This window comes from Haliotis cracherodii, unplaced genomic scaffold (genome assembly GCF_022045235.1).
Source record: "Haliotis cracherodii isolate W230 unplaced genomic scaffold, xgHalCrac1.p SCAF_9, whole genome shotgun sequence".
Classification (NCBI taxonomy): domain Eukaryota; kingdom Metazoa; phylum Mollusca; class Gastropoda; order Lepetellida; family Haliotidae; genus Haliotis; species Haliotis cracherodii.
The window spans coordinates 55,479,623-55,502,213 of NW_027266343.1; the positions used below are offsets into that span (position 1 = coordinate 55,479,623).

The 22,591-nt window shown below is 39.3% G+C and overlaps 2 protein-coding genes across 2 annotated transcripts in view; one reads left to right on the top strand and one right to left on the bottom strand.

Annotated features, from left to right (window-relative positions):
• Positions 1 to 1,900: 1,900 nt before the first annotated feature.
• LOC139452710 (BRCA2 and CDKN1A-interacting protein-like) lies at positions 1,901 to 11,939 on the bottom strand. Its single transcript, XM_071234278.1, has 7 exons — positions 11,784 to 11,939; positions 10,829 to 10,903; positions 10,404 to 10,484; positions 8,644 to 8,733; positions 6,728 to 6,912; positions 5,309 to 5,465; positions 1,901 to 3,635 (listed from the first exon to the last, which is right to left on the bottom strand). Exons 1-7 carry the CDS (start codon positions 11,919 to 11,921, stop codon positions 3,465 to 3,467), a joined length of 897 nt encoding a protein of 298 aa, XP_071090379.1. The 5' UTR covers positions 11,922 to 11,939; the 3' UTR covers positions 1,901 to 3,464.
• A 215-nt stretch (positions 11,940 to 12,154) lies between these two features.
• The window catches only part of LOC139452268 (nuclear pore complex protein Nup107-like), a 47,309-nt gene continuing 36,872 nt past the window's right edge, over positions 12,155 to 22,591 (top strand). The window contains exons 1-6 of the mRNA XM_071233670.1: positions 12,155 to 12,269; positions 13,216 to 13,324; positions 14,792 to 14,884; positions 17,240 to 17,319; positions 18,112 to 18,183; positions 19,691 to 19,760. Of these exons, the coding sequence (XP_071089771.1) occupies positions 12,246 to 12,269; positions 13,216 to 13,324; positions 14,792 to 14,884; positions 17,240 to 17,319; positions 18,112 to 18,183; positions 19,691 to 19,760 (448 nt within the window). The 5' untranslated portion in view covers positions 12,155 to 12,245. The remainder of the gene's footprint in view (positions 12,270 to 13,215; positions 13,325 to 14,791; positions 14,885 to 17,239; positions 17,320 to 18,111; positions 18,184 to 19,690; positions 19,761 to 22,591) is intronic.

Genomic DNA, 22,591 nt, shown 5'->3' on the forward strand with positions numbered 1-22,591 from the left:
GAACCTGTATATACTACTCACCTTTTGATAGGGGTAGAGATATGGAAGCCTTTCAGTTGAACTTTTGGAATAATAGTTATATGCATTCTACTCAACATATGAAAGAGATGAGGTGTGGAAGCCTTATCAATTTGTCCCCATAGGAACATTAATACTGCTCAACTTTTGATAGGGATGAGCTGTGGAAACCCTTTCAGTAGACCTTGTAGAACTAAAAGGAAATATATATATTACACACAAAAAATTAGGGATATTCGTTCAGAATCCCTCTTCTGAGGATTATTGATGGAAAACCCCAAATAATACAAATGGACACTTTGTACATTTTATCCCTCTCAAAACTTACATTCTTTTAAAACGGGAGGTGATAGAGACGAGACTTACCAAGACTTCTTGTTTTTTTTATTTTAAGAATCAAGTGGTGAGACCTTGTTACAGCATATACATATACATGTATTTGTGAAGGTAAGCATGTCATCCTACTACAGCTACTCCTACTCCCTCGTCAACAGAAGGCACGTCCTGGGCCGCATAGAGGGCAATGAGACTTCCCTTTGCACATTTGATATTAACATGCACCGTCCCATATTGTGCACCAACGTTGTGACCATAACATTTCTGAGTCCGTGATTGGACACGAACCACGGACCTTCTGATCCAAGGTCGAGCACCTTGCCCACATGACCACATAGGTTTCCCCCCATCGGTAATTGACGAGGTGAGATGTCATCTATGAAATGACTCCACCCCCTGCTACAGTTGGATAGCATTTCTAGGTACAAAATATATTTTCTCTTTTTCAAAGTGTTGTTAAAAGGTTCTTAGTCAAAAGGACTGGTGTGTGTGAGAGTGAGTGACAATAGCAGTGTTTGGCACATTGGAATCTTCAGCCCGCCACTTGATTCACAGTACAACATGCCATCGAACATCAGTCACCAGAACTGTACAGTCACAGAACACATAGTAACAGTAGAACTGCACACAATGGAACAGTACAACATGTACACTATATCTGAATATGCACCATCATAACATGAATAAACACATTTTGAATGGACCAATCAAATTGCAGGTTACATCAAGTAGAATGGACATGCACAACATGGCCTTCAGGGCTAAAATAAATAATTGTCTTGGTTCTCAGGCACCGCCCGCATCATCATAAAAGTTTGCCGCATGTTTCGTTTTTATTTAAAAAAATAAAAAATCCTTAAATTGTCCAAGTCCAACGGTAGTCAAATACTGTATTCTAGTATTTTAGTCATTAAGGAATACATTTATGTAGGGAGGCCCTTTCCCAGGTTGATTGTTCACAACTGTTTATTTGGTTACATACTAGTTTGAACACCCCCTCTCACACACACACCCCCACCCCCCCCAAAAAAAGACACCGCCCACCAGCACTATATTTTCAAAAACCATTGCCTGAGAACCAATTCTTTTATCAAGCACAGTTTAATAATAACTCCTAGGAAACAAACAATCTGCAGATTTTGGGGAAAATGTCAACTGCTGAATAATTTTGTAATATATTACTCTACTTTTGATAGGAATATTTTTATCTTTCCTTGATACACAAAACTTATTCTCATTTGTCAAGTGTATACTTAAACATGACAAAACTGAATATCCCTATCAAAAGTTGAGTATTATATTTTGCACATCACACTTCATAGTAACTACTGTGCATTGTAATGTGAATCAGTTACCATCACAATTACAATGTGTGTTGTGGTAGATTCTTCTTTCAAAGAATTTGGATAAAGGCAATGGCAAGCTGAAAATTGTTGAAAATTGCTGAAATCAGCTTCACACAAAATCTTCATAGAAAACAGGGAGACAAGTACATGGAAATAAATCCTGAGGAAAATTTCAATTAACATTTTAAAATTTATTTTATTTAAAACATGTCACCAAATAATTTAGTAACGTGATTTTGTGTATGTCATTAAGGTTTGTCTACTTCAGGGGTGTGGTGGGTGTGGCATGCCTCTACACCCCTCTTTGGGTCTACATATACCCAGGGACATATATTCATGACTGATGTTTTTATACAGACATATGACAGCTGAGAATGAGTGAGTATGGTTTTTACGCCGCTTTTAGCAATATTCCAGCAATATCACGGCAGGGAACATCAGAACCTGGCTTCACACATTGTACCTACATCGGGAATCAAACCCAGTTTTTCGGCATGAAAAACGAACGCTTTAACCACCAGGCTACCAGACCGCCCCTTTGTTTATCTTAAGTCACTGTACAGTAAGTACACAACATCGAGGGATGGCATGGAAGCACACAGATTCAATAATATCAGAATTTCTATTTTTAACATGCAGCCAGAGTTATAGTCAGATGTCCACTCATTTTTGTGTTTCACATGCAAGTTATCTTGAGTTCTAATGGGCTTCACACATTGTGCCCATGTAGGGAATCGAACCCGGCGTGACGAAAGAACGCTTTAACCACTAGGCTACCTGACCGACCCTCTTGGAATTAGAAGGTTTCTTTGAAATAAATGTGATTAATTGCAACACAGAAACATCATTCCATGTAGGACATATACTCACCACAAAAAGAAACGCAAAAACCATACATCTTGGTTAATATATGAAGAGCGATAAGATTGGTTTGATGAAGGAAAATACTGGTATGTTGTGTGAAATGATGCACATGAACACATCGCATGTGACATCATAGATCCATGACATGAGATGCACCATTTGTCTCGTGCGGGATTAGTGTGTAAAGTTGGGAAATCACATGCAGCATATCGTGATAGGAATAAAGTCACTCTGGTAACACTTGACAGTTTGTTAGTTTTGTCATTAATTGGTACACATTGGAAACATCCTTTCTTTAGCGTGCATACTTCTCTATATGTTTCTATGGTTCGCGTTTCTTTAGGCGGTGAGTATATATATATACTACTCAAAAGAAATTAAGAACACCTGATTTTTTCATATTACTATAGATAATCTGTTATGCAATAACACATCAACTATAGTAATATGAATGAATTGGACATTCCTTAACTTATCTTAGTATCTCATATCTAAACCACTGATTATAACATTGAACTGGACAATGCTGATAATTTGGCACCAAACATAAGTTGCTGAGCCACACTAAGGAAACTAAAGATGTGATCAACACGTCAGGGCCCCGTTCCACAAAGCGCTCGTAGCGCTGAGACGATCGTAACTCCCATACTTTAACACCTACGGCAGTCTTAGCGCTAAGATCGCTTTGTGGAACAGGGACCAGGGTCCTATTTCAAGAACTATCATAGTGCTGCGACTATTTTAAGTCCCATACTTTAACACAGATTTACTTACAACAGTCGTAGCGCTACAATTGCTCTGTGACATGGGGCCCTGGTTTATTGAAGACACGGACGTTTCTTAAGACTTTCAACCAACAAGTGACACAATCACAACATTCATCAGGTTTCAACAGTTTATTCAAGTGTTTGACAGCTCTGTCTTAAGTCTGTCGATTATCAGGTCGAGTTTATCTGCTGAGAAAGTCATGACTGTACGTAGAGCCTCCATATCGTCCTGGTCGTCCCAGTGTCCGGTGACCACGGAGTCCCGCTCACTGGCCACGGAGTAGGTGAAGTGCGAGTCACAGACCTGAAGGACATCAGTTGACATGTTGACATCTCTAGACAGAGCTACAGATAAGCATCGTATTTGCTTAAAATACCCCCCAAATGTATTCAAAATCCAATTAGTTTCAATTAACTTGTATACAGAAACGAATGCATTAAATGAAAAACTCAAATGTATAAAAACAACACTTGTAAATACCAAATGAAGATTTTTCAGCATGCATACAAACAAGCTAATTTCCAAATCCGAAACACAATTACGAGCTAATTTACTTTCGGAGTCATGCCTATATATTTAGAACAGTTATCATGGTTGTACACATCTAAAACATTATTTTATTTTTTTTAAATCTTAAAATGTTCACTCTTTTTGGGGAAAATAGATGAGTGAAAGAATATTGGCTACCCAATGAAAAATGTAATAACCCAATTAAAATAGAAACCCTAGAGTTAACACTCAGTTGCTCAAAAAGTTATCTGGAGCTCTGTCCAGATAATAAGCTATAATTTTACTGTTTAAGAGAATTCATTCATGGCCACATTGATTGGTATTAAAGTTATGTCATTGCATTGCAATTTCATCTCACCTCACCTCACAGACCACCTTAGATCACAGACCACCTTAGATCACAGATCACCTTAGATCACAGACCAACTTAGACCACACCTTAGATCACAGACCACCTTAGATCACAGACCACTTTATAGCACACCTTAGATCACAGACCACCTAAGATCACAGACCTCTCAGATCACAGTTCACCTAAGATCACAGACCACCTTAGATCACAGTCCAACTTCGATCACAGTCCACCTTAGATCACAGTCCAACTTAGATCAAAGTTCACCTTAGAATCACAGACAACCTTAGGTCACAGACCACCTTGGATCACAGACCACCTTAGATCACAGACCATCAAGGATCACAGACCACCTTTGATCACAGACCATCATGGATCACAGACCACCATGGATCACAGTCCAACTTAGATCACAGTCCAACTTAGATCAAAGTTCACCTTAGATCACAGACAACCTTAGGTCACAGACCACCTTAGGTCACAGACCACCTTGGATCACAGGCCACCTTGGATCACAGACCACCTTAGATCACAGACCATCATGGATCACAGACCACCATTGATCACAGACCACCTTTGATCACAGACCATCATGGATCACAGTCCAACTTAGATCACAGTCCAACTTAGACCAAAGTTCACCTTAGATCACAGACAACCTTAGGTCACAGACCACCTTGGATCACAGAACACCTTGGATCACAGACCACCTTGGATCACAGACCATCATGGATCACAGACCACCTTTGATCCCAGACAACCTTAGATCACAGACAACCTTAGATCACAGACAACCTTTGATCACAGACCACCTTAGATCACAGACAACCTTAGATCACAGACAACCTTAGATCAAAGACCACCTTTGATCACAGACCACCTTAGATCACAGACCACCTTGGATCACAGACAACCTTAGATCACAGACAATCTTAGATTACAGACAACCCATGCCCCAACCACTTTGCTTAAACAAACAAGCAATGATATGATGCCAAGAGACACCGTCTTCTCAAGCGCAAAATAGTTTCTGCCATAAAAGCACTTGCAAACTCTCCACCTGACCCGATGGTAAATTCTTTGAATTTTGACAACATTTTTGCACCAAAAGTACCTCATATATAAGTTCCTCCTCCGAGTTGCTGAAGAGCAGGTCATCCTTGGCACCAGATTTCTCCCCCGGAACTTTCATCCGATATGTCTTGCTGATCATAAGGAAGTTGGCGAATTTGAAGTTCATCTTCTTGTTGACGGCTTTCTGAAGGTCCTTCCTGTAATGCATTGTGGGTAACATCTCAACAAAAAATTATGAAAATGTGTTAATTTCATGGTACTCTGAAATTATTATGAAATCAGTTATCAATCAGGTGATTGAAGAATGACAATATAGACTGATATGTCAAGAATTTCTAAAGGTTTAAAACCTCTGATGTTTTTCAAAAGAGTGAGTGAGGTTTAACACTGCTTTTAGCAATATTCCAGCAATATTACAGCTGGGGACATGAGAAATGGGCTTCACACATTGTACCCATGTCGGGACTCGAACCCAGGTCTTGGGCGTGATGAGCAAACACCTTAACCACTAGGCCACCCAACCGCCCCTTTTTCAAAAGAAACTATCACATCGAGTTGTGATAAAAAAAATTAGAGATGGTTTCTGGATTCCTTTCCCAAGTAGTTGCAATTTCTCAGGTGTTAGTATATAGGTGTCATGACTGAATCCCACAGTTGGCAATATTCCAGCTATATCACAGCCAATAAACATTTAGCTCTGAACAGAAAACCAAAAGTGCCTGATTTCTGCTTTCCTGGAAAAGCCATAATTGTGTGGTATCATGTGGCAAAATCAGCCAATAGTTGGGTTGGGTTTTAACGCCACTTTGAACAGTATTCCAGTTATATCATAGTGTGTCATATCCACAATAACAGGTTTCTGGCGTCTCCAAGGTATGCAACTCTGAACAGCGAATTGAGACACCTCAGACAACTATTTGTTTGTTGCATAGATCTACGCAATTTGGATACCATGACATGGATCAACCAAGTCAGCGAGCCTGACCACCCGATCCCGTAGTCGCCTCTTACGATAAGCATGAGTTACTGAAGACCTACTCTAGCCCAGGTCTTCACAGGTCCTTAGACGACAGAACCACCCCTGCTTTTGATATATTAATTAACATGATTTTTCATGTAATTATCACAAAAAGTGAAAATAATTTCGTCATGAGCAATGATCTTACTTACTTGAGTGTACCCATAAAGATTCGTGGTAGAATAGGTCTTCAGCAACCCATGCTTGCCGTAAAAGGCGACTTTGCTCGTTGTAAAAGGCGACTAACGGGATCGGGTGGTCAGGCTCGCTGACATGGTTGATGCATGTCATCGTATCCCAATTGTGTGGTTCGATGCGCATGACGTCAATCACTGGATTGTCTGGTCCAGACTCGATTATTTACAGACCGCCGTCATATAGCTGGAATATTGCTGTGTGCGGCGTAAAACAACTAACCAACCAACCAACCAACCAACTTACTTGAGTGACTCAAATGATGGCACAGCAATCTGTGGTGGTATGTTGATGAAGCGCTCACTTACGAGCAATCCAAGATGGCTGTCTGGATCGTTTAGCAGGAGAGAGAACTTTGACATGTCCACCTGACCTGCTGTCTGACATTTCTCTGACAACATGCCTGTGATCTGCTGAACACTCTCCCTGTCCTGGAGACACAAATACATACTTAATTCTCAACTTGGCAACACACCACCTGATGTCACAACCACATGAACAGAGCCATCTATCTACAGGTAATCAAAAATAGTTTTGCATATCGACTAACAGTTCAGAGGGTTTCTAACAAACCTATCCATAATGCAGATGGAGTCACATACATTCTGGATACAGCTCTGAGGGTTCGAAAACATTACAAGACCCTGTGGGAAAATAACAGAAGTGTATATATTAAGTAAATGAAGGGTTGTCGGCACAGGTACTACAGACATGTATCCCAGGTACGTTTCTGTATTTTGAAATGTACCCTAGCCAAAATCAAAAAACAGAAACGTACCCTAGGATGAGTCCATTAAGATTATCTTCTGAAGCTGCATTCCAGCGTATCATATAGGAAACGATCATACACAGTGACGTATGCACATTAATCTAATATTCCGCGGTGCACGCATGCACTCGTAATCAGGCTAACCAGAACTACAACATGAACCGGTTTCAGGTTGTGGAATATGGACTCATCTGCCGTTTAGGGCACCTGATACTTTTCTGTATTTTGATTTGGGCTACGGTACATTTCTGTTGTACCTGTGCCGACAACGACCCCTTCAGTGCAACTGAGGGTCTATAAAATATCTTTTCACGACAAAATTACATACATTATGAATTTTCTTTCTTCAGACGACAATAGGCATTTACTTAATTTAAAACAGGAATTACAAATAATGGTCCTTGTGACAAGTACTGTCCCTTGCCAAGGTCATGAGAACTGCATTCTTTGCATGGAACAAATAATCAGTTTTTCTTGTTGGCACTGACTGTTCCTTCAGCCCAAGTCGTTGTATTTCTTTATTTCATTTCGCACTGTAGGCCATCGACCCATTGTACATTTAGATAGTCAGATCCACAATGGACATTAACGAGCTTCTAATATTCATGGCATGGAATATACATGTATATAGTGAAAGGTTTTTCATGGTTTCAGCATGACATGATGATAACAATAGGTTAAACTTATGTAATGTAGATAAGACATGATATTTTCCTGGAATATATTTGTTTCTAAGATTATTATATGTTTTACAAATTAACAGAAAATGGTATTCGTTTTCGATAAGACCAATGTTACAGAGGTTACAAAGTCTTTGGTCTCTTGTGACATTGTGTTATCTACCCACTTCAATATTGAGTCCAAAGTCTGAGTCCAGTAAAATTCTGTTCGATCTGCTATGATCAACTAATAACAGTCCACATCATAACACTAAAATCTACTAAAAACGATTCTAAGAGCCATGTTCAGGTCAGTAGACTCAAAGGATTTGGCATTAGAAGTTGTGAACCGATCTGGAGCTGTCGGGCGAAGGGTACACAGGTTCACACACAGGGTACATCACACTAGATGCCGTGTAGGAACAGTTGATAACAAATTTTTCTTACCAATATTCATTCGTACAGATCCGGAATATGTCCACAGTTTCAAACCTAGTAGCTGACAATGCAAATGAACCGAGTTACTTCCCTTTAGCCAATGCATTAGGATAAACATTGGTTCATTAGTCGATACTTATTCGGGATATGCAAGTTACCTAAGATGTGTTCCGACTATTTTTCAGCAGGTTACATTGGGAGGCTACATGGAAAATAATTGCCAGCTCCTTAACCAATCATAAATTAGTACTTTTATGTAAGGTGAGAAAAAGACTGTGTAATTTGCCAAGTCTGACCTTCTTGTCTGTGAGGTTGATGACAGTGAAGATACCGAACACAGGGTCATCGTCATCCTCCTCTTCATCCTCCTCCTCCGGAGAGTCACACTGCGGAAGCAAACGGGGACTCCGTCAACAACATGCACACCATCCACTGTCACTGCTACACATGCTTGACAGGGTTACAAAACAACTGTTGGTACCTACACTATCTATATATCAGCCTTGAAGTTTACAGCAGCCATATGAGTGAGTGAGTGAGTGAGTATGGCTTTACGCCGCTTTTAGCAAAATTCCAGCAATATCACGGCGGGGGACACCACAAATGGGCTTCACACATTGTACCCATGTCGGGAATCGAACCCGGGTCTTCAGCATGACGAGCGAACGCTTTAACCACTAGGCTACCCGACCGCCCCAGCAGCCATATGAACATATAGACAAGACATAGGTGACAGCTAGTCTATATCTAGAATCAGCCAGATGAACATATAGACAAGCCATAGGTGAGATACAGCTAGTCTATATCTAGAATCAGCCAGATGTAATTCAGCCTTCAAAATTCACACAATAAATTTGAACCAGTTCTCGAGGCTTCAATTTTGCTACGAAAGGAAACTGAATAAGCTTGATGGTAATGAACATTTTTGTTTCATTCAAGCTTAATGGAAAGCAGTCAATCATTGAAAGGGAGGTAACTCTGGGGTTACTGACTGAACAGATCACATACAAATCATTTTCTCAAAATTTTTTAACAGATTTCTGCAGGGTTTTTCACACATTATACATTCTGTTTTAGGTAATTTACTTGAGATGGGGAATTGCATCGGAACATTCAAACCACGTTATCCAACATCCACAGCGCATCACATCTCCATTCCATTATGATAAAAACAAGGACACATTTGTTTTGGTTCAGTTTAAAGGGGCATTCACATGGTACAACTAGTTGTAGACTTGCTTGTTCACACGATGCAGTTTGTTGCATGCAACAAATTGTATACAACTAGTTGTACCGTGTGAATGCCCCTTAAAGAACAAGACACTAAAAATAGCTGTCCAATAAAATGACACTATAATAGTTACAGGAACTCTGTATAGGGAAGTAACAATATCAAAAGTACTTGACTTGAGTTTTCATGGAGGATATTAAGGACTTAACCCCTACAGCCCCAACATCTTTTCTCGCTACAATTTCAGTTTGATTTGTCATAAAATCCTTTATTTAAACATATCAAGGTCTTCCTCAACCAAAGCTGCTGTATTCATGAACATCTACATTTAAGACAAGTCGTTTTGATTAGTTGTTGAGTTTAAGCTCATCAGTGACAGATATTCTGTGCCAGGTTAGCAATACAGGAAATGGAGATTGTGTCCGCAAGGAAGCTTTGGTGGCATATGGATCCAGAGTGTGTGCATCATAATCATATGTTGGAAATTGCTTCTCTTTGAACACTTTCAAATTCACTGTTACCATGGTTACAAACATTGGTTTCTTGGTGTTCTTTATGACGAATTTGAAAGTTCTGAATTAATAGTCTGAACAATGATCATAATCAGTGATAATATTTTAAATGAGTGAGTGAGTGAGTATGGTTTTACGCCGCTTTTAGCAATATTCCAGCAATATCACGGTGGGGGACACCAGAAATGGGCTTCACACATTGTACCCATGTCGGGAACTGAACCCGGGTCTTCGGCGTTGCGAGCGAACGCTTTAACCACTAGGCTACCCGATCACCCCATATTTTAAATGTGAAAACACCACTGTACATCACCTTGATGACACTGCCTACGTAGTTCTGGGCGATGATTGTGTCTGTCAACTCAGAGAGGTTGATGTTGGCTTTCAGGAACAACTGAAAATAAACAGATATATTGATGAACATATTAACTTACCACTTGGAAAATTATGGTTCATTCAGTATGCTTTGAAGACAATACTGTTGAAATAAAAATATAAATAAACATGCTAGACACAATATATCATGACATATAAGAAATATATTAAAGTGATTTATACTGTAACATCTGTAAGTTGTATCATATTTAAAAAACAGTTATTTATCATATTACAGGTGTTGAATGAACAATACGATCACATAATCAGCAACTACCCAACAACAGCTCAAATAATAATCACACTTTTGCTTGACCACAGTTATTTCAATCAGTAACTTTACCATGTTGACAATTGACATACCTGTTGAAGTAGAGTCTTTATACCATGAAAATCTGAATCAATTGGCATCCGAGCCTCAAACTCCACTTGAACCTCCTGAAAGATTAAAAAGAAACATCCATTTTATAGGATAGAAACTGAATATTGATTTTTGAGATCCAGCGCCACTTCATCACTTAGTAATACAAGAACTAGAGTTTCAGGACTAACAAGCATATGATTTTGTAGTTATCATGCTTATCAAAGCAAGGATATTCATAATCCAAAGTTTTCTTTTCCCCGAGCGAAGGTAAAAAATCTTCATGACAGTCAGTATTTTCTTGTGTGTAAGACAATTTACAGATTCTTTTTCAGAAAATTGGTGAATGGGTAATTGCTAGGATGAACTGGTAATTTGACTGTTAACCTTTTAGAGCCTCACAGGCAGCTTGGGTTGAATACTCCCCAGGAAGCAGAGATATAATCGAGTACATACTGAAGGACCATGGTAACATACTTGAATTGATTGTGTGTGTCATACACAAAACATAATCAATTTTGAGCGTAAAATAACAAGTATAATTGCAAAAAATGTGTATGTGTGTGAATGTATAAGTGTCTTGAATGTACATTCACGACTGTATCCAAATATCAATATGTTTAAGTATGTGTTAATATATATGACTTACGTAAATTAGGATAATGAACATACTTCTGCGGTGGGTTTTTTTCATTGTAATATCGACGACAATAGTTATACTTGAATGACACTGGGCTGTTTTGGCCAAGTGTGGTCCGTTTTGAGCAGACAAATTGATTCAACTTACTGTATTGTCAGAAACTCAGATCTTAATGCTCTCAAAAAGTGGTTGTGATTGCACACCTAATTTAAATTTACAATGATTGCACATAAAAAAAAGAAAGAAATATTGCATGAAAATATTGCCTAATTATGCAATGACATTATCGTTAATTCGGTTGAAATTAACATATGTACTTGATCTATAAATTCATCATCGTCATCTTCATCATCAGATTCTAGGTCGTCATCGTCTAGTTCATCTTCTCCAGCCTCGACATCTTCATCGCGACTTGCCAGACTCTCATTAACACGTTTCTTCTTGGAGGATGCCATCTTGAATTTACGATCAATCTGAAAAGTAGAAATGAAGCTCTGAGATACTAAAATGCGTTCAGGAGACAGCCCGTATTTTGAGAATAATACATCTTAATGAATTGATAAATAATTTCGAAATATATTTTCGCAGACATTAATGTCAATCATGTTGGATGTGAGTACATTTAAATATTAATCATCCGATTGATACCGATTCGTCTTTTATAAGCAGCTTACCGGAAGTTCTTTAAAGTGGACGGCATGAAATGAAAAGCGCGAATCTGACAACTTGAAAAACAGATATCTTCGAGTTTATCCTCATATCCGCCCGTGGTGGAAAGGATGGACCCCCATACGTACAATAGGGTAACATTTCCATCAAGTTTACCGTATTTCTCATTATGTTGTGATACATTTAAATTATAGGTTTTAGTTTTTGTCATAAGTGGAACACACCTGAAACTTCATTGACCCACAACATCTGTAGATTTTGTGAAAATGTGTCTCTTAAGCGTCCTCTTATACCCGTCAAAGATGAATTCATGAAAGTAATGCTAACTGCAACCAATCAAGAAGTAATGAACTGTTAATTAATTGATGTTACCACTCTTTATATCGCCGAGTACCCTATTTTCGAACAGTCATTGAAAGTGATTTTGTTACATTATAACGAGAGGTTGGGTGTCAACAAGGCTGACGCCTTGAGAGTGCACACATTCTACCTGTCAACATTAGGCTCATGTGAAGTACTGTCAGAACAGTCGATCGTCTTTCAGAATTTGTGCCCGTGCCATGATGAAAAGGGAGAGTGAAAATTATGATTTGACAAATATTCATATTTTGTGACTAGGTTTCAAACTTTCAGTTACGGTTTGAGTTTTAATGCCAACCTGCTAGAAATATGTTGAGAACTCTACGCCAAAACAGGTCTGTTCATTCATGGAAACCCCACTAAAGTAGCAAACCAATCTGGTGTTCGAAAATAGGTGACATCCCTCGAGTGCAGCATAAGTTTACAGATGAGGCAATGGATTTCACGCCTTTTATCAAGGATTGTTATTGGAGCTGAATTCTATTGTTGAAGACATCACCTACTGGTCTGAAGCAGAATTTGAGTTTTGATTCACTCATCCCTCAAAATATCAGCAATGTCATCTTAACTGTTTGAAAATAGGGTACGTCTGGATATAGTGAATGAATATGATGATTTATAATGATGATAAAATAAAAGTGTGCATTGTTTCAGAGCTATGAACCAATCTTCTCAGGTTAATTTACTTTTGTGAAGATTAAACTTAAATTAAATTTATAGGGTGAAGCCTCATTTGAGGCAATGTTGGATTCTGACCTGCCTGAAGCCAGGCCAGATGAAAGAAGTCAGATGTTCCGTCGACGCAGTGCTGGGATCAACCTACAAAAGTGTATCCTTCTATCACTTCTAGATATACAGGGTGATACACCAGGGGATCGGGCCAAAACTGACACATATTTATCAAGCGAAAACAATCCATCATCACGTGATCATGGAGGATAATATATTATGTGGCCTAATCAAGACACCCTTGATGCTGCTATCACATACATTTCTAACAGAAGTCATTTGCTTTTTTCCACCATCGGTCTGAATTCTCACATTTGCATGTATACCTATCATGATATTTTCATACATAATTATTTAATTTTCCATTTTAAAAAGTGACCCAGTACGTAAAGATATACATGGATATGATTGAGGTTAATACTTTTGACAGCATGTTGATAATTAAACCATGCACATTGAGTCATACATAGAGATGCTTCCTGAATGTCAAAAGATGAAGTAAGTATCACAAATGTTGTGTTTACTTAATAATTGTTGTAAATGGTGGTTTATGGGATCAGGTGGTCAGGCTTGGTGACTTGACCGATTGTCAGTCATCCTTACCCTGTGGTGTGGATCATTGTTCAGAATAATAGTGACTCGACTGTCTGGTCCAGAATCGATTTACCGGCCACTGTCATCATGGTCATATAGCTGAAATATTTGCAGCTTTAACTTTTAAACAGAATAACAAACAGATAATATTATATACAGTAGAACACGGATATAACGAACTACTAGGGACTAGAGAAATCAGTTCGTTATATCCGTTGTTCGTTATACACGTTTTCGCTCGGAAACGTCCGCCATCTTGGATAAGACAAAACACAATACACACGTAACTGCAGCATTGATTTGTATGAGCAGTGATCATTCAATTGATATCAATTTACAACATTCATTTAATAACATTAAATTCATAACATTTTCTGAAGATTGTTATCAAATACATGTACAAAATTTAAACATATTTATCATTTTTCGATTTACATACGAGATGTGTAGTCTGTGATTTTACTTTGGCCTCGTTTCGCTGACTGCATTCTTGAAACGGCATCGTTCAGATCCGCCAAACTGTCAAAAACTGTTTGTTTTACAGACAAGATTACATGTACAGGTAAGATTAACACAATGCAAATTTAACAAGGTTGATCCGTCACCACTGATTGTATTGATTCGCCGCCATTGTCTTGATTCGCCGCTGATTGCATACAGCCATTTGTCAGTGACACTTGACACTGAGGTATCAGTTCGCTGTATCCTTTAGTTCGCTATAGAGAGTTCGCTATATACGTAAATTTTATATGATATTATATAGGAGATAAATCAGGGATTTTTTAACAGTTCGTTGTATCCGTTTGTTCGCTATATCCGTGTTCGTTATGTCCGTGTTCTACTGTAAGTATTTTATATTTTTTATCTTCTTGTGGGAAATGTATATAAACATGATAAACATGGACATAATTCCTTGTATAACTATTTCGTTTATTATAAGACAAACTGACAAGTTTTCCTTAGTTTCCTCCAGCTATACACATGCTAGATGAGGCAGTGGGAGCAACATCAAGTACAGCACGCGGACCACGCACCCCTCGCAACACACTTCTCAAGTACAGCACATGTAAGTTTGACTTTGAAGTGGAATGGGTAGCCTAGAGGTGTAAGGTGCAACTATTCACCCGACTGCCAGATTCCACTGCTCACTGGTTCAAATTCCAGATTTACCAGTTTATTTTGGCCATCATTATTCACCAGAGAATGAGCACAAGCCTGTTTGCCATCAAAGTTTTGCTAATGCTTAGAGTATCTAATTAACATGATTAAACAAGTATTTGACAATAGTGAAAGAAGGTAGGCTAAGATTTTATGAGCACTAAATAATAATGTAGATTTGGTGTTGATTAGTTTTTGTATATATCTATATGTCGTAAATTATTTTGTGTAGTCCCAACTGAGAATGACAGGAGCAGAACAACATCCTATCTAAGTCTATTAATTGTGTCAATATCATCTTCCCAAGGCAAGAGAGTTAACTGACTATAAAAGTCCAGTTTCCACCCTTGCGTAACTACGCTGGAATTGTGGAGTTTTGGCTGGACTAACGAGTCTGTTCATCGTCCAATCAAAATCTAGCAACGAAATCGAAATCCGGTTCGTAAAGTGTCGTGCAGATTTTGGTTGATTGCAGGATTTACAAAGTATGTGCACCGCCAACTCGTTGTCGATAGATATTTTCCAAATTTTTCTTGTTTTTAATCAAGGTGCTCATGTGTTTTGATGCATTTTGAGATGTAAAACCCGTTTTATCACAATATAGATCTTGATTATCGATCAGATCGTTCTGACTGGGTGCCGCCATTTTGTCTGAAGCAAATGTAAGTGTTATGAGAAATAGAATCTGATTGGTCTATAGGAGAGGCTTAGAAGGGACATAACTGGTAATAGCCACTGGTGTCGCTGCAATCGAGTCCAGTAATTGCAGTCTAGTTGGCAAGTCAGTTATCTCTCTTGCCTCAGGAAGATGTGTCAATGTATACTACTCAAAACAAGTGGAGGATCACATGATTCTTTCATATTACTATAGGTAATGTGCCATGTCTTGACAGATTAACTATACATGAAATAAACAAGTTGACCTTAACTTGTTTTGAGTATTATTCATTTTGATGCTCAAAATCAATTCACAAAAATGCAGGAAACAGGTGAATTGTCCAAGCTTTTGAATATGGTCAAACTAGATTCTTGCAAAAGTAATGATTTTGCATCTTACAAAGATCAAACTACAAATTTCAATTAAGCTTGTACTTTTAGCACTTTAATGTTTCATCGTCTGCAGATGTTTGATTTTCGTTTCCTGACATTTGGCAACCCTGTTACTTAGAAATAGGAAAGTTGTAGTCGTGGTTGCCGGTTACAAGAAATAGGTGTTTAATCAGTTATACATTATTATGTTTCACACAGAGTGTATTTTGTAGTCTGTGTGAGTTGGTTGTATGTTTGTTTTGTGTTTGTGGGGGCACATTATGTCCTAGTCCCTGCGGGTGCTGCAATTTGCTGTCCCTAGTTGTCCCTTAGCCATGCTAGAAACACAATAGTCATTTTGAATTTGTCCTGATTATGATGCTTATGGTTCTCAGGTTTCATAGCCTAAGACCTTCATTACTGTCCTCCCACATCTAGCTGCCATGCCGAGGGATAACAGATATGAATTACTGTAAATTTTAAAATTAACCCAACCGTGAGTTAAGTGCAAAAAACGCGAGTGGTCTTTGCTCACATTAACTAAACTTCGCATTGCTTTTATGTTTCTAAAACAACCATCAATAACAACTGCGACAAAGGTTGACACGACCCAACACGCACTGATAGGCTTCATACACTTATCCAAGAGCTCCAGATAAGCTGCGTATCTGCGTGAAAGAAATGCAGAAATACGCAGTAAAATAAAATCCAAGCGTATCAAATACGCAACGAACATTACTGATACGCTACAAAAATAAAACTTGTGCATATCATCAAAATATTGTGAAATAACCCTGCGTATTCGATTAGCAAATCAGCAATTTATTTTGAAATTATAAACGGGCATTCCGTCAACCTTGCCAAACTCCACGATGACAGTTACATCATGATCATTTGCCATCACACTTTCTTGTGGAAGTATCGTATTTTTGAGTCCTATAAAGCTCTCGAACCCACACGACACCAGTTTGCAGGGACTAGATTTAACTTAAATACCCACATGTGTAAAAACTAGTGGGTAACAGAAATTTGAATACCCAGATAGAATTACTGATACCCAATGGTTTTAAAATGCATGGGTAAAATACCCACAACACCAAAAGCAAATCTGGAGCTCTGCTTATCCTCATCTTTGGTCAGGGGTGTTGATTTGGAGACACATTAATATCAATATTTACAGTATATGAATACTGTTTAAGGCAGTGTTAAACCTAACTGACTATTGCTGTTGTAGACACCCCGACACATGTGTCCACCACAGAGAAGTATGATGTGTCACACGTGTTCACACCAACACCCAGGAAAGGAGGTCAGGTGAGTGCTTCTGTAAGACATAGTTCACAAGTATCAGTGAATTTGAACTGAGCTTCCTTATTAAGAACTGACTTGATTTTTTAAGGACTAAGGAATATATGTGGGTGTGTCATGGTTATCTGCATTTTGTTGATTTACACAAGTCAGACCATAGTGCCTTTTCTGTTTGGATTGTGTCAAGCTCCTCTCAGCGATTGCCCGTTTGCGGAGCTCTCTAAACTATCGCAGCCACCTGTCAAAGCTCCCCACAGTCATAGGTGGTCACAGCCATACTTGGAGTTGAACTCGCAACCGACGGACCAGTATGCTCACAAACAAGCGATGACTGCAGTGATGCCGAATTCTCTTACCTTAACAAAATTATTTTCTTTGTTTGTTAATTTGAATTTCTGTTTCATTTCAGCTATCATGTAATTGGTATAGTAAGAATGTGAGGGGGAATTAAGGTGATTTTCCATTCGTCTGCAATCTCGAACCAATCTGATGAAACAAACAAACAGTTCATTTGGGAAATATTGTCAGTCGTAAACCTTTTAAAAAATAAGTGTATTTGCATTTCCAAGGACATAAACAAAAGTATAAATGTGACTACATTTGGGTTTAGAGGGCAAATTTCAAGATTCTTGTAATGGCCGCGCCCACACTGGTGGCAGTGTGGTTACCGAGAGTGTAACTAAGGTGTCACACGCTGAGAAGGAGCTTGGGATTGTGTATGCATTGAGAAAACAGAAATTGACTGTTAATGATTGGTTGGAATATCACCATGGTGATGATGTAAACATTTGTTGACAGATGGGCCACGACTTCTTTAATTCATCACTGTCAATGATTCGACCAGCACAGTCGAAAATGGGCACAGATATGGTGAGTTCATTTTCTATGTTCCTTCTTCAACATGTTTATGCTGTTCAAGTGTAAATAATGAAAAGAATTATTTATTCTTGTTACAAAATGATGTAGTGTTGATTGAAGATTTCTGTGGTGGAAAATTCAAAAATATGTACCGTATTTTCTTGAGTATAATGCACACTTTTTTACGAAAAAACACAGCTGTGCGCATTATACACGAATTATGAGTTTGGATGTGTTTTCCCCCCATGGAAAGACGTTACCGTGAGCACGAAACACCGGAAATACCATGTCAACAAATCCATACTGAAGTACCCGAAATAATCATGTAATTACACTGTCTGGCTATAAAAAGTGTTCTTTGTATAGCTGGACTTATGTTTGTAACTTATTTCATTAATTTTATTCAAAATTCCTTATAATATTGTTTTTATTAATTTCGGCGAAATCGTGTGTGAAGCGATCGGAAGATCGCACAACTCATCGTTAAAAGCAACCACGGTCAGCATACCGCTATTGACGCCTTGAAACGAACTTTAGTTGACAGAGAATGGATACATATATCATAAATGACATATTTTGACTCGTTAAAAGTCATATTTGTTTTTGTTTGACGATTCTATGTCAACATGAAATTCTCGCGATCACGTGCGCGTGAGCCTTGACGGTGACTGGACAGACTGGGTCCATGTAAAAAATAATACCCGGCTATAGCGATCAGCTGCTTCGCTTAGAGTTATTATTATTTTAAATATGTTTAGTAAAGGCTGCATATAATTAAGAAAATAATGGAATAAATTATTCCTGATAAAAAAAATAGTTTCAGATACAATTGTTGCCGATCCTTGCATTAAAAATCCTATAAAGTTATATCATTGGGTGTGTCTTGACCGAATCACCGGTTGATTCCAAGAAAACATGTGTACAGCTGATTACTGTTTCCGGCTTAGTTTACGAGAAAATACACAAGGTAATCTTAATCCCTAGATATAAAACAATGCCTAGCAGAACAATAAATACTATTTAAACGGTAAATAAACATGTCTGGTGATTTTTTTTATCTCAAATTTCGAATTTGTACTGACATAGTTTCTCAGCACCCATTCATTTGCCGGACTTCGCTGAAAGGGTACGGTTTTAAAATTTTCTGCGCATAATATTCAAATTTCTTTTTTTCCAAAATATTGAACCCGCTAGAGGGGGTTGCGCATTATACATGGGTGCGCACTATACTCAAGATAATACGGTAGTTTTCTTTTAGAACATTTGTCATAATAGTGTTGGTATTTTGCTTGTATTCCTTGTGACCGCCTCCATGGTCTAGTGGAAAGATTGTCTGCCCAGAGAGTGAAAGGTCTGGAATTGATTCTGGCCTGGATTGTCTGGTCCAGACTTGATTATTAAATATTTACAGACCCCGTCATATAGCTGGAATATTGCTGAGTGCGGCATAAACAACAAACAAACAAATTAAGCCCCACTCCAACTCAACTCAACCTAACTAATGTTCCTTGTTCTCCAGTTTGACTTGACAGAGGAGGTGACCAGCACCAATGTAGCGCTGCTGTTGGAGGACGACCCGGGCATGGCAGGTAGGCGATTACTGCCCTTTACCATCTTATACAAGTATGATGGCATGCAGGGAGGCGGTAACTGCCCTTTACCATCTAATACAAGTAGGATGGCATGCAGGTAGGCCAAGTATGATGGCATGCAGGTAGGCGGTAACTGCCCTTTACCATCTTATACAGGTATGATGGCATGCAGGTAGGCGGTAACTGCCCTTTACCATCTTATACAAGTATGATGGCATGCAGGTAGGCAATAACTGCCCTTTACCATCTTATACAAGTATGATGGCATGCAGGTAGGCGATAACTGCCCTTTACCATCTTATACAAGTATGATGGCATGCAGGTAGGCCAAGTATGATGGCATGCAGGTAGGCGATTACTGCCCTTTACCATCTTATACAAGTATGATGGCATTCAGGTAGGCGATTACTGCCCTTTACCATCTTACACAAGTATGATGGCATGCAGGTAGGCCAAGTATGATGGCATGCAGGTAGGCGATTACTGCCCTTTACCATCTTATACAAGTATGATGGCATTCAGGTAGGCGATTACTGCCCTTTACCATCTGATACAAGTATGATGGCATGCAGGTAGGCCAAGTATGATGGCATGCAGGTAGGCCAAGTATGATGGCATTCAGGTAGGCGATTACTACCCTTTACCATCTTATACAAGTATGATGGCATGCAGGTAGGCGGTAACTGCCCTTTACCATCTTATACAAGTATGATGGCATGCAGGTAGGCAGTAACTGCCCTTTACCATCTTATACAAGTATGATGGCATGGCAGGTAGGCGGTAACTGCCCTTTACCATCTTATACAAGTATGATGGCATGCAGGTAGGCAGTAACTGCCCTTTACCATCTTATACAAGTATGATGGCATGCAGGTAGGCGGTAACTGCCCTTTACCATCTTATACAAGTATGATGGCATGCAGGTAGGCAGTAACTGCCCTTTACCATCTTATACAAGTATGATGGCATGGCAGGTAGGCGGTAACTGCCCTTTACCATCTTATACAAGTATGATGGCATGCAGGTAGGCAGTAACTGCCCTTTACCATCTTATACAAGTATGATGGCATGCAGGTAGGCGGTAACTGCCCTTTACCATCTTATACAAGTATGATGGCATGCAGGTAGGCAGTAACTGCCCTTTACCATCTTATACAAGTATGATGGCATGGCAGGTAGGCGGTAACTGCCCTTTACCATCTTATACAAGTATGATGGCATGCAGGTAGGCAGTAACTGCCCTTTACCATCTTATACAAGTATGATGGCATGGCAGGTAGGCGGTAACTGCCCTTTACCATCTTATACAAGTATGATGGCATGCAGGTAGGCGATTTCTGCCCTTTACCATAATATACAAGTATGATGGCATGGCAGGTAGGTGATTACTGCCCTTTACCATCTTATACAAGTAGGATGGCATGGCAGGTAGGTGATTACTGCCCTTTACCATCTTATACAAGTAGGATGGCATGCGGGAAGGCGGTAACTGCCCTTTACCATCTTATACAAGTATGATGGCATGCAGGTAGGCGATTACTGCCCTCTACTATCTTATACAAGTAGGATGGCATGCAGGTAGGCGATTACTGCCCTTTACCATCTTATACAAGTATGATGGCATTCAGGTAGGCGATTACTGCCCTTTACCATCTTATACAAGTATGATGGCATGGCAGGTAGGCGGTAACTGCCCTTTACCATCTTATACAAGTATGATGGCATGCAGGTAGGCAGTAACTGCCCTTTACCATCTTATACAAGTATGATGGCATGGCAAGTAGGCAGTAACTGCCCTTTACCATCTTATACAAGTATGATGGCATGCAGGTAGGCAGTAACTGCCCTTTACCATCTTATACAAGTATGATGGCATGCAGGTAGGCGGTAACTGCCCTTTACCATCTTATACAAGTAGGATGGCATGCAGGTAGGCGGTAACTGCCCTTTACTATCTTATACAAGTATGATGGCATGCAGGTAGGCGATTACTGCCCTTTACCATCTTATACAAGTAGGATGGCATGCAGGTAGGCGATTACTGCCCTTTACCATCTTATACAAGCATGATGGCATGGCAGGTAGGCGATTACTGCCCTTTACCATCTTATACAAGTAGGATGGCATGCAGGTAGGCGATTACTGCCCTTTACCATCTTATACAAGTATGATGGCATGCAGGTAGGCGATTACTGCCCTTTACCATCTTATACAAGTATGATGGCATGCAGGTAGGCGATTACTGCCCTTTACCATCTTATACAAGTATGATGGCATGCAGGTAGGCGATTACTGCCCTTTACCATAATATACAAGTATGATGGCATGGCAGGTAGGTGATTACTGCCCTTTACCATCTTATACAAGTATGATGGCATGCAGGTAGGCGATTACTGCCCTTTACCATCTTATACAAGTAGGATGGCATGCGGGAAGGCGGTAACTGCCCTTTACCATCTTATACAAGTATGATGGCATGCAAATAGGCGATTACTGCCCTCTACTATCTTATACAAGTATGATGGCATGCAGGTAGGCGATTACTGCCCTTTACCATCTGATACAAGTATGATGGCATTCAGGTAGGCGATTACTGCCCTTTACCATCTTATACAAGTAGGATGGCATGCAGGTAGGCGGTAACTGCCCTTTACTATCTTTTACAAGTATGATGGCATGCAGGTAGGCGATTACTGCCCTTTACCATCTTATACAAGTAGGATGGCATGGCAGGTAGGCGATTACTGCCCTTTACCATCTTATACAAGTAGGATGGCATGCAGGTAGGCGATTACTGCCCTTTACCATCTTATACAAGTATGATGGCA